This window comes from Pelmatolapia mariae, linkage group LG23 (assembly GCF_036321145.2).
Source record: "Pelmatolapia mariae isolate MD_Pm_ZW linkage group LG23, Pm_UMD_F_2, whole genome shotgun sequence".
NCBI lineage: Eukaryota > Metazoa > Chordata > Actinopteri > Cichliformes > Cichlidae > Pelmatolapia > Pelmatolapia mariae.
In genome coordinates, this window is record NC_086246.1 from 38,896,006 (window position 1) to 38,908,046 (window position 12,041).

The 12,041-nt window shown below is 39.5% G+C and overlaps 1 protein-coding gene across 1 annotated transcript; it reads left to right on the plus strand.

The window, feature by feature from the left end:
* Positions 1-6,657: 6,657 nt before the first annotated feature.
* Positions 6,658-7,935, plus strand: LOC134621252 (chymotrypsin-like elastase family member 2A). The gene is made up of 5 exons (XM_063467681.1): positions 6,658-6,715; positions 6,804-6,945; positions 7,217-7,343; positions 7,432-7,677; positions 7,777-7,935. Exons 1-5 carry the CDS (start codon positions 6,658-6,660, stop codon positions 7,933-7,935), a joined length of 732 nt encoding a protein of 243 aa, XP_063323751.1.
* The last annotated feature ends 4,106 nt before the right edge of the window (positions 7,936-12,041 follow it).

The following is a 12,041-nucleotide window of genomic DNA, read 5'->3' on the forward strand; positions in this document are numbered from 1 at the left end:
CAGTTTTCTGTTTCCCAGGTTTGCTAACCCAAATTTTGATTTCCCACATTAAACAACAGCGTTCCTCTGTGTTCTCACCTACTCCTCTCACTCTGTTGTCTTCTCCCACTTCAACAGTCCAATAGCAGGCAGTCCTCTTTCAGCTTTGTCCTGTATTCTTCACTGTCTCTTCTTGCCATTTTACTCCAAAATTGGCAAATGTCAAACTCCAACAGTCTCCTCAAAAGTTTTCTTCACAAGCACAGTGAAGTTGCAGCTTGTTGGAAACACAGTGCCATTCATCCAGTCAGTCAGGATGATGGGTTTGCTCTTCTTCTCTGATGCTGTTTGTCCACACTGTTGCTGCTTGCTGGGTCTCTCTGCTCAGGACTTTGCTGCTGCCTCTTTATCTGCCATGTTATTGCTCTTTGGAACTGTATTCGTTGTCTTCAGGGAGGAGTGAAAGCTCGCTTGTTAGGATGAGGGACACATGGCGCTGTAAACAATTCAGCCAGAAACTTGGCCTGAACGTTTCCAATGATGTTAACCTATAACTTTCTTCTGACCGCTGCATGTGGAAAATTGATTCAGGTCTGCTTTTCATCTGAAAGTGACAAACTAAAACATTTTCATTATTATCATCACTGCTTAACCAACACACATCACTCTCGCTCTGTTTTTTTTTAACTTTCCTTTCTTAAAAGCAGAAAATGAGATTGTAGTTGTTCTTGGCTGATAAACATAAAACCTTTTTCCTATTATTATTTTTCATCTACAATGTAAATTTTGTTTCTTTTTATTCTTTTTTTTCTTTACAATCGCTGGTGACCTGCAGAATCACCGCTCTCACAATTGGAGGCAATTACTTTTACACAGCGCACACACACACTGCGACGTCAGGCACATTCACACTCAATTTTTTCATCTGCATAAATAAATCATATGGCAAATGGTATATGCCATGGTGATCCATAAGTATGATCACAAGTTTATTTAATTATTTTTCAACCCAACAAAACAAATAAGCAAAAACATGATGCTGATGCTATGAACACTCTACACACGAGTCAAGATCCAGGAAAACTGCTGCGCATCTGAAAGAAGAAGCTGAACTCACGGATATGCTGCATACTCGAGCTATCATAGTTCTGTTTCCCTGTCTTTGATGAGTTCTCAGCCAGCTCCCGATCTGATAATGTGTAGCTTGCTCATCAGCTCAGAAGAGACAGCAACGCAACCTCACATAGTGGTTGCATGCTTTGCCCCACAGTGGCAAAGACTTGCACTTTCATATTCAATTCAGCTTCTCCATCATGTAGTTTTCAGCTGTTTCATACAGGGTTCAGCATATTAGTTGTTTTTATAGGTGTGCTCTATATATAACAATGGCTCATAATAAGATGACAGTTTTTCAAACAGGTCAAGTGCCTCTATGCACGTCATTAGTTAAAATATTTACCTATATCACTTCATCTCATATGTCATTGTACTGAATTTGAGCAACCCTAAGCTTAATGCAAATTACTTTTAGCGTTTATCCACCTCAATTAAATCTATGGTCTAGAGCAAAGGCTGTTTTTGATCAGGGCAAGCTAAAGAATCATGTAAACATTTTGTTTCAGCAAGGGGTGGGGGAAAGCCATTCACCAGAGCATATCTTAACTGCTGCTGATGTGGGCTGACCTTCTCCGCACGCTCTTCAAGGCTGCTGTGTTTTCTGAAAACTTCTAACATTTGAATCCAAACATTTTCCAGCAACCAGTTTACCCTCAAAATCATATTTTTTTGTGCCACTATTCTAAATACTTTGCGCTGCCAGGAGCGAATTCCATCATAAACTTCTCTTCACCCTCTGACGCACTGTTGGTTGCTTGAGAACCCATGATAACAACAACAGCTGGCGTCACAGACCACGTGTTCTGCTCTGCACCCACTCACACAAACACACTCACACAACAAAAACAACACAAAATAGGCCTATAATTTTCCCCAGCCTGCGTGAACCCGCACGGCTGTTGCGCTCCTGGACTCGCGTGTATTCGCGCAGTCACTGAGCTGCACCTGCCTGCGTGAAACCGCACGGCATAGGCCCGCGTCAAACCGCGTGGCCGTACTCGCGTGAACCCGCGCAATTAAGGTGCCGTCGCTCTCTTTTGTTTATAAGCCTGCGATTAACCGCACGGCTCAGGTCCACGTGAAACCGCGCGACCGTGCTCGCGTGAACCCGCGAAACTACAGCGCTCTCTTTCGCATGGTTAGAGAGTCGTTCTCTTTGAACTTACTTGGTGTTGCTCATTGGCGTAGCATCAGTCCCGTCAGATCCCGTTAATCTTTATCCATCGAGGAGAAAAAAACAGACGGCTAATCCACCAGCCCAATGACGAATTCTCACGCCTTGGGACTTTGCTGCAGGACCTCTATAAGTCCTGGCTGACGTCAGTCTTTCGGCGTGTCTCTTTTCCCCTCGGTGAATGTCGACTCCAGGGATCCGGCTCAAAGGACCAATTAATGATAGGTTTGTAGCATAAACCTATTCGCTGGAACGTTCAAGACAATTTACTACACAGCAAAAAGCAAGACACAAGTAGGCAAAGTTCTTTGTGTTACTCATGCATGAGGGAGACCACTTGACCTCCGTCGGACTCTCAGCCAGGTTCCCTGTAGCACTCCTTTTATTGTGGTCACATGAATAGGCATAGGTTCACTAACATATGACGTTTCACATAGGCATACATGCAGACAAAGAATACCTTGTCTGTGTGTCGTGTAGGTGTGTGTGGTCAGAGTGTGACCCCATAAATGACTTCCCTAAACCTGCTGGTCTGGAAGTCCAGCAGTTCATCTAAGAATGGTCGGGGATTCCTCAGCAAAGGCACTTAGACTAAAACAGATATAGATATGTTTATCCTACCATAAAACAATAAGAGAAGATACGACCTCTCCCATGCTCCCAGGATGTGGGTGTGAATGCCAGAACACTCTGGAATGCACACAAAGTCTTTGCAGACTCCTAAAGATCACACATCCTATCACTACACAATCGATTATACACCTCTAAGCATATATGGTTAAATATTTCCCAATACAAATGACAATAATAAAATATAAATCCAACATCACCACCCTGTATTGTCATTTTTTAAGGCTATTTGGCGTGTATATATCTTCAGCTCTACACCACTTGTAAACATTTTCAGTGCAGGCTTCATTCATACACAAACTTTAGCCGTGGCATCCATGTCACTCTGCTGCAACAGTATATAGTTGGTAAAGGTGCTAGCAATCATTTTATTGACCATCGATCTTACACATGGCAAAATGCAACCTGTAAACAAGCAAAACAATGCCAACAATGTAAGAATGGGAGTCAAAAACTTTAAGAACATATTCCACCATGGTCCAGATGTCAACCAGGCTGTCCAGCCTTGTGACGTGTCTCCTCCTGATGTGTGGTCCACCACATATTTCTGCAGAGCAGTTAAGTTCTGCAGTGCTTCATAGATGTCTCTTCCAGTTGTTCCCATCACTGTCCATAGGACCAGAGTCCAAATGTATGTAGAATAGGCATTCAAACATACCAGTTGGTTTTGTTGTTTGTCAATGAGGCTTTCAGCTATCTCCAAAGCTGCAGGCCTTATCAGCACTCTTGTTTTATGGCCTCTACCAACCCCCATCACCTCACTTCAGGCATTCGTCCTGTGGGGGTTACTTATGACTCCTCCATTGTCCATCCTCTGCAGAAAAACCCCTCTGTGGAAAGGGTGTTGGATCCAGTTATCTTACTGCTGTTATGATCCCAGTCTTCAGAGTGTCATCGTATGCATAGTACAGTGACACAGCATTAGTTATGTTCATAGGAAATTGCTGCCTTCACCACCATAGCTTCTAGTTCCTGTGCTTTTCACAGAATCATGATGCTATCCTTGGACTCCCTCTGCGCTGTCGATGGAGCGTGGCATGCTCCCCTCATCCTTCATGTGCCCGTCTGTTGTCCACAATCTCCTCTGTTGGCCTCTAAAAAGCCCCCTTGGCACAGCTCTCATTCCAACGCAGCTTCATGGTCCTTGCTGTGAGGACCATGAAATGGTAAACCCAGAAATCCTGTGGTAGAAAAAACATCAACCATTAGTGTGTCCTGGTGTAACACATCATTAGACCACACGATGAAACACATGATTATCCCTCTGCTGTAGAAAAGAGAATGTAAATGTTAGCGCTGCGCAGGTGTATAAACACTTTCTCACAGTGATCTCTGTGAGCAACACAAGGTAGTGAATAACACACCCCTGGTAGATTCACAGACACAGAAAGTGGCATTTAAAAGGTTAAATCGGCACGGCCCAAAGCTCACGCAAACTAGGATGTTGCTGTCATCTTTCTGCTCCCGTAAAAAGGAAACACACGTAGATTCATCCACACCTTTGTCAGGTGGGGGTTAACTTCACACAGTGGTGTTACGTCAGTCAAGTCTTGTCAGCTTTTGTCAGCTTTTTTGTCAGGATGTGGGTGTGAATGCCAGAACACTCTGGAATGCACACAAAGTCTTTGCAGACTCCTAAAGATCACACATCCTATCACTACACAATCGATTATACACCTCTAAGGATATATGGTTAAATACAAATACAAATACAAATGACAATTTCCCAATATAAATGACAATAATAAAATATAAATCCAACAGACAGCCACTTTAGTGTTCAAGCAGTACAAAAAAAAATCAAACAAATATCAATAAACACCCACAAATATTTTTTTTTAACATTTTAAATATTGTATAACAAGACAAAACTGCAAACGTGATCGCAATTTTCACTCTTAACTAACTGAAGCCTTTCATTGAACTACCAAATAAACACATTGGTACTTAGTCTCTGGCCAGATGTGGCAGCACTTTGGCTATCATTTTATTCATATTTAACAAAATAAAAATGCAGACATAAGTTTTGCAGACACATTAGTTTTTGAATCTCTTACTGAACTAACATAGCTAGTCCCTCAGCATCTTTGCACTCTCTGCTCATATTGCCTTCATATTAATTAATTTTTTGCTTTTCAAAGAACTTATTTTAACATTGTACTCAACAACAAACAAATCCTTCTTAACAAAAAAACTAACTTCAAGGGCCAAATTGCATTATATTTCTTCACATCAATATCCGGTTGTTGAGTGATGATGTTTGAACACTGCTTCTGGGTCCAAACTACTCTGCATTTATTAAGGCTGTTGTGTTTTAACATATTTTAATGTTTTGTATCTTGTTCTATTTAATCTGAACAAGCCCCCGTGCTGCCCGGTCTGCGAGTTTTAGACCCCTGCCCTAGAATAACTGCCAAGACACAAGTGAATGACTCAAACAAGTCAGGAATTGTAGTCTTGTTATGGAAAATCTTGAGTAAACTGCAGCAACCAGGTGAGCGTATCTTTGAAGTGAGGTTTATTAAAAAGAAAAGAAAACACTGCAGTGGAGAAAATGTTCAGAGCAAACACCAAACAATTTTCTGAAGATGGACACCGCCCTGGACCATTTTATGCCTTCCCAGAACACTCTCAAACAAAGAACATTCCACAGCACATCATATATCTCTATACCTTCAATCCAGCTCATCCGTGCCCCTCTCCCACACAAAGTTACGACCACCCTCACCTCCCTAAAAGCAGGATGTTCTGGAGATCTTCAAGTCTACAATGCACCCTCTGTGAGGTGTAATAAAACCTGAGGTCCACTTGTGAGAACATTCCACATATACGTATACAAAGAGGTGTCAGGAGTGATTTTGCTATACTAAAGTGATGTAATTAAAATATGTGATCAATACATAAAAATAAAGAATTTCCAGTACAGTCTCAAAGAAGACAGTCACCAGAACACTGCACAAGAATTGACTTGCAGAACAAGAAAAAAAGAAACTTTCAAGTTAGACTGATGCATGCTAAGGACAAGCTGAAAAAATATTATATATGCTTGAAGCGCGTCCTTTGGTCAGATGAGATGAAAAAAAAAAAAAGAGCTCTTTAGGCATCAACAGGAAGATGCATTTGGAATCGGGGATTTCTTCAAGGTGGAAAAAAATCATGAAGAAAGGAAGATATGTGAAGATTTTGAAAGAAATCCTCAAGCAGTCAGCAGTAAAACTGGGTCATTGTCATTGCTTTGTCTTCCAGCATGACATCGACCCAAAACATACCCGGTCAAGAACTGCCTCCAGAATACCAAAAGGAATGTTACTGACTGGCCTGCACGACGCCCTGACTTTAAAATCTGTGGGGTGAACTGAAGATCAAGATCCATGCCAGAAGACCATAAATGTGAGAAAACCTTGGGAAAAGTAGAATGGTCGGGGATTCCTCAGCAGATAAATGTGAGACTTGTTGAAAAATACATCAAATGACTGCAGGTTGCTATCAGCAAAAAGGATAAATAATTTGTAAAATAATGTGAAAGGCTTTTGTGAAGAATTTTATTTCTGTGTGCAGAGCACTGTACTTGTGATAAGCAAGACCATGCAAAGATAACACAAGTTTTAAATATGCAAACATACAGGTAGCAAAGGAAGTGGTCAAAAGGCAAAAAAAGTCAGATGATAATCATACTTGCCAAAAAGCAGACTGCTCTATAAAAGGCTCAACCTGAGACTCCTACAGTACAAACAAAGGTTAACCATTTTGCTGGCATCATGTTCGGTCTGCAGAAATTTCTCCTCCTTCTTGTTCTGACCTGCTTTGGACAACTTGGTAAGAATCACAAGTCCTTGTTGTTATTCTTCAACCATTTAATGAGGCATCCATTTAATTTTCCTTTTTTTTCTTTTACTTTCTTCAGTGCATGGCATCATACATGGAGGAAAAGCCCCGGAGGGTTCAATGCGATATATGGTCTCTGTGCAAAACAACTGCAGTCATGTGTGTGGAGGGTTTCTCATCACTAATAACTTTGTGGTCACTGCCGCACACTGTATTCACGAGTGAGTAATCAAACATCTTCTGCTTAAGTCTCTTTCTTAAAGATAATTCTTTGCCTTTATAGATAGTGGAGCAGTGAAGATTAGACAGGAACATGAGTAGAGAGGAGGGAAAGATGCGCAGCAAAGCTCTGCTCAATTTCAGTCATGTGGCACATGGTTCACTGCCAAACCAGTGAGCTAAACGGACGACCTTCTGCTTCAATCTCTGATTCATGTCATTAAAAAAGATTTAGAAAATGAATTGAAAACCTCTTAATGATTATTCCTTCAGCTACCCCACGCATGTTGTTCTTGGCAACCACAATCTCAAGAATGGCCAAATAGTAGAGATTAAAAAAAAATTCGTCCATAACAGTTACGAAAGCCCTGAGACGGGTGATGACATCATGCTCCTACAAGTAAGTACATCTTTATATTGACAACAGTTTCACATGAAATATATTTGTGGTCTTATTTATATTTTAACTTTATGTTGTGTTTGTCCAGTTGGCAACCACAAACAGTCTACACGATGTAATTCAACTTCCGCATGCTGAAATAGATCTAACAGCAAATGAAGTGTGCCAGGTGGCTGGATGGGGAAAAACTATGAGTGGTGGTAAAAATGTTGGTGAGCTGAGGGTGGTGGACGTGTCTGTCATTAACCCGCAAGTCTGTAAGAATCAATGGCCTCAACTTCCTGCCAATGTTACCTGTGCAGGTGGATATGGCACAAGCAAAGGATTCTGTCAGGTATGTATTCTGTCCAATGTCAGCAGGTTTCTTTTTGATAAATGTACTGTATTAAACACTTAATATAAACTGACCAATTAAAATACTTCCTCCTCACAGGGTGATTCTGGTGGTCCTCTGGTGTGCAAAGGGTTTGCTGTTGGTATCGTTTCTTTCAACTACAACAGCAATTGTAACTACCCAGATAAACCCAACGTCTACACGGACATCTCAAAATACCTCCAGTGGATCGACAAGATTCTACAAAACCACAAGTAAAAGTAAAATCCCTGAAGTTTTGCTTTCACATTGTTGAAATGTCAGCATTTCTGATTGCTCTGTCAATGTAGCCAAGACAGAAATTAAAAATATACCCTGCATGAAACTGTGGTTTTTCTTCTGTAAAGTGATCATTTTAGCATTTAGCTCAATTTCCACAAACTGAAATAGAATATTTAGATTCGTAGTGTGAGGTCATTGTGACATTTACACTTTTCCTTGATTCAAATCAGTGAACCTGTATGAGAAAGAATCACTGTGACAAATTCAAAATTATTAAGTCAATATTGATGAGGAGCTACTGTGATGATCATATATGAAAAAAATACAAATGTGTTTAAAAATTCTGGGGCATAAAAAGAACAAACATTTAAATTACACATATAAAGTGTCCTGTGCTCCTACTACATTTGGATTATTATCTGTGTGTATTTTGCAGTATAAAAAAATCAAAGCGACACACTGAGTCATTTTGCTGAATTTTTCAAATCCCAGGTCTTAATCAACCATCACCCGCAGAGCGATCATAGCTCAAGAGTTGGCTGTTTGACTTGTAATCGGAAGGTTGCTGGTTTGAGCCCCGGCTCCGACAGTCATGGTCAATGTGTCCTTGCCCACTATAGTGTCTTGGGCAAGACACTTCACCCGTTGCCTAATGGTGGTGGTCAGAGGGCCCGGTGGCGCCAGTGTCTGGCAGCCTCGCCTCTGTCAGTGCGCCCCAGGGCAGCTATGGCTACAATGTAGCTTGCCATTTCCAGTGTGTGAATGTGTGTGTGAACGGGTGGATGACTGAATGTAGTAGTGTAAAGCGCTTTGGGGTCCATAGGGACTAAGTAAAGTGCTATACAAATACAGGCCATTTACCCACTTTCCCACTATACAAACATCAAGTGGTGGTTTCTGTGGAGTTGGTGAGTTCTGTGTTCCATAATTTTGTGTTTATTCTTAAAGGTAGCAGATGAAAGAACAAGAAGAAAATGGTTTTCCATAAAAAACAAGATGAGTTAGTTTATTAAAACGGTATTTTGATCAGTAAAGTCCTGACAAAAAACTCACTCTTGAGCATCAGAGGTCAAATCTTAATCTGGAAAATGTGGTTTCTGTGGTTCATCTTGTTTACTGCATGTAGTGTCATTCTGACTGCATCAAGTGTTTCCACAGTGAGGAAGGTAGTGCCTTTCTATACTTGTCACATCTGCAGTATCTGCAGGTGTTCTGGCAGCAGCTACAGATAGTATAACACAGAAGATTAAAAAATATGATTATTCTACAAACAAACTTGTGTTGCAGCGTGGTTGCAGGGCAGGAAGACAAATGGTATCTAAAAAAAATTGTTGATACGGTGAAAATGAAGGATTTCCTGCTGCGGTGATGTACTGTCTGCACTAAATGTTTTTTATTTTTTTATTTTTGTCATGCCTTAGATCAATTAGTAAGTCAAAGGAAAATTTATTATGTCATAATATATTACTTTAAGACTTCAAATGGGACATTTACTAGAATGTTTTTTAAAGAGTTTATGGGGGAAAAACCCTGGACAGTTAATTTCTGTACATTTTGTCAGTGCAGTGAATCTATTTGCTGTAAACAAAGATAAAAATCTTAAATTAATATAAAATAGAAAATTTAAATGTCTTCAGCCTTACAGGGTGAAGCTAGTGGCCTTCTAGTGTCTGAAGGGTTAGCTGTCGGTATAGTTTCTTTCCATAAAACCATAACAAACCAGATATAGCTAATGTCTATATCCTCCTAAGACCCGAACTCTTTCATGGCATGTATTTTTAATTTCTCGTTGATATTTGGGCTGATTGGGACCTGATGAATGTAAAACAAACAATTACCATTTTTTTTTTGTTTTTTTTTTTACCTAATTTTTGTTTCTAAGAAAAATGAGAACCACAAATGAGGATATTTGTTTAAAATTTCGATAGAACAGTAGCAGTATAATGTCCTTGTAAGTGGACATCAGGTCCTTGTAGAGGAAAATAGAGTATTTTGATCTAAATAACCCAAAATGTGATGTCAACATATGTGGACGCCAGGTCATAGGAGGATATAGACGCCTCAAAATTCTGTGCTGTGTTTCTGCAATTTTATCATAACCTCAAAAGCAGTTCTTAAACACGTTTGCACCATTGCAGTACCTCATTTTCATTATCACCAGCCCAAATTTCTGCCTGTCAAACAGACTTACTGATGAATAGATACAGCTTGCTTATTACTTAAAAGCTTATCTGTGAGTTCACGGTGGATTGTGAGGCACAAAGTCTAACTGAGGCTATGGTCTGTTGTAATATTTATGGTACAGTTACTGGGTGCAATTAGTACCCAGTGCACATTACACAGACAGTACAGGCTGATAAAATATCTGATTCACTTTATGAATCACAGACCCATATACATACTGACCCAAGACGCATGCAAAATTAAAAAGATGAGGAAGGACAAAATGCGAGTCAGCTGTAAAACTATTCCTGTTTTGGGAATTGTCTCATTGTTGCCACCTTTAGTGCACCTGTTGTTAATGTAATTAACACCAAAGCAGCTGAAACTGATTTTAAAACCCCCCGTCTGTTTCTTAACTGACCAGATCAATATCCCAGAAGTGTAAGTGACATGACGCTGTACTCTGATTGAAAAGTATTCCTTTTAATTTTTTGGACCAGTGTAGACACACGGTGTCGCTTCTTTCAGCAGAAGAAAATGAATTACCCTGATGTAATGTCTTCAAAGGCACTGTCAGAATACACGTGACAGTTAAGTATCTTTTGTTTTTTCTCAGCTGTCTGCTGTTTAACAAGATGCAAAAATAAAACCATACTCAGAGTTTCTGTCTCTCAAAGTTCAATTTTGATTTGGAGTTTTTTAATGAACCAAAAATAATGAACTTTTTGTCAGTGTTCAGTTGAACTCACCACAAACATGTTGTTACTGTTACTAAAGGGATATTCTCTCTTCCTGCCTTTTCTCAAACACCGCATTTCTGATTCTATAAACGCAAAATCATAGGAAGTGCATTAATCAGTTTCTTACAGTTTTTCTGGAGCATGCATTTAAAATTTAAAATCTTACGCATGCAGCAAGAAACCCAGTTTTAGGTTAAAGCAGAAGTATTCTCAGGGTGTGGTATATTGTGCTATACAAAATTGCAGCATTTCTTAAGAGCACTCTTTTCAACACACAAAAGGGGAAGTGTAAGTATCCCATATTACCCGTAACTCTAACCATATACAGATACAAACACAGACTTATTAGTGATGTGCGATACCACTGATTTCCTTTCCGATCCTTTCCGATCCGATACCAAGTAAAATTCAGGGTGGTATCGACCTCACTGATCAGATACCGATACTTTGCACAAACTTAATATGTTATTGTATTTTAGATTATAGCTTCATAATGATTACCGGACATCAGAGTACTTGTTCTTATTGTTTAATCATGAATATTATCATATAGAAATAAAAAATCTGAAGTTGTGTGTTAATTGATGCTATTTGAACATGTATATCTTGTCATTTAACATGTATATAATTGCCTGGACATTCCAACAAAAATGTCCAACATTCACACTTTCCCTCATTCACAGTAGTGCTGTGCCACACTACACATTTTAGTATCGATCTGATAACAAGTAAATACAGGGCCAGTATTGCCAAAGTTGATTAATGATTAATGAGATGAATTCTCAATTTGCAAATGAACACATTTTAATCATCACTATATCAGTGTGATTTTTACTTTCCACAATAACTAGTTAACACAACAAAACACACCTTTGAGCTTTTCATGTGTTTTGAAATTGGATTTTTTGGAGACCTGGAAAATAAATTTTTCTTTCTCTAAAGCACACAAAAAGATTCGGACATTTTTCACAGTGTATGTTTGAGGTTTATTTTTTCCAAAGAAATAATTAACAGAGTTCAGCGGGCTACACACTGAAAACTTAAATACCACTGCCCTTTAACATCAATTATGAAACCTTGTTTTGTAATTTTTACCAAGACCTTTACAAGACACCTTACAGCATGTTAGCAAACACACTTAAGCAATACAAAAGAACATAAAAAGAGACATTTGCTTCCCGAAACTTTAGTGTGGATTTC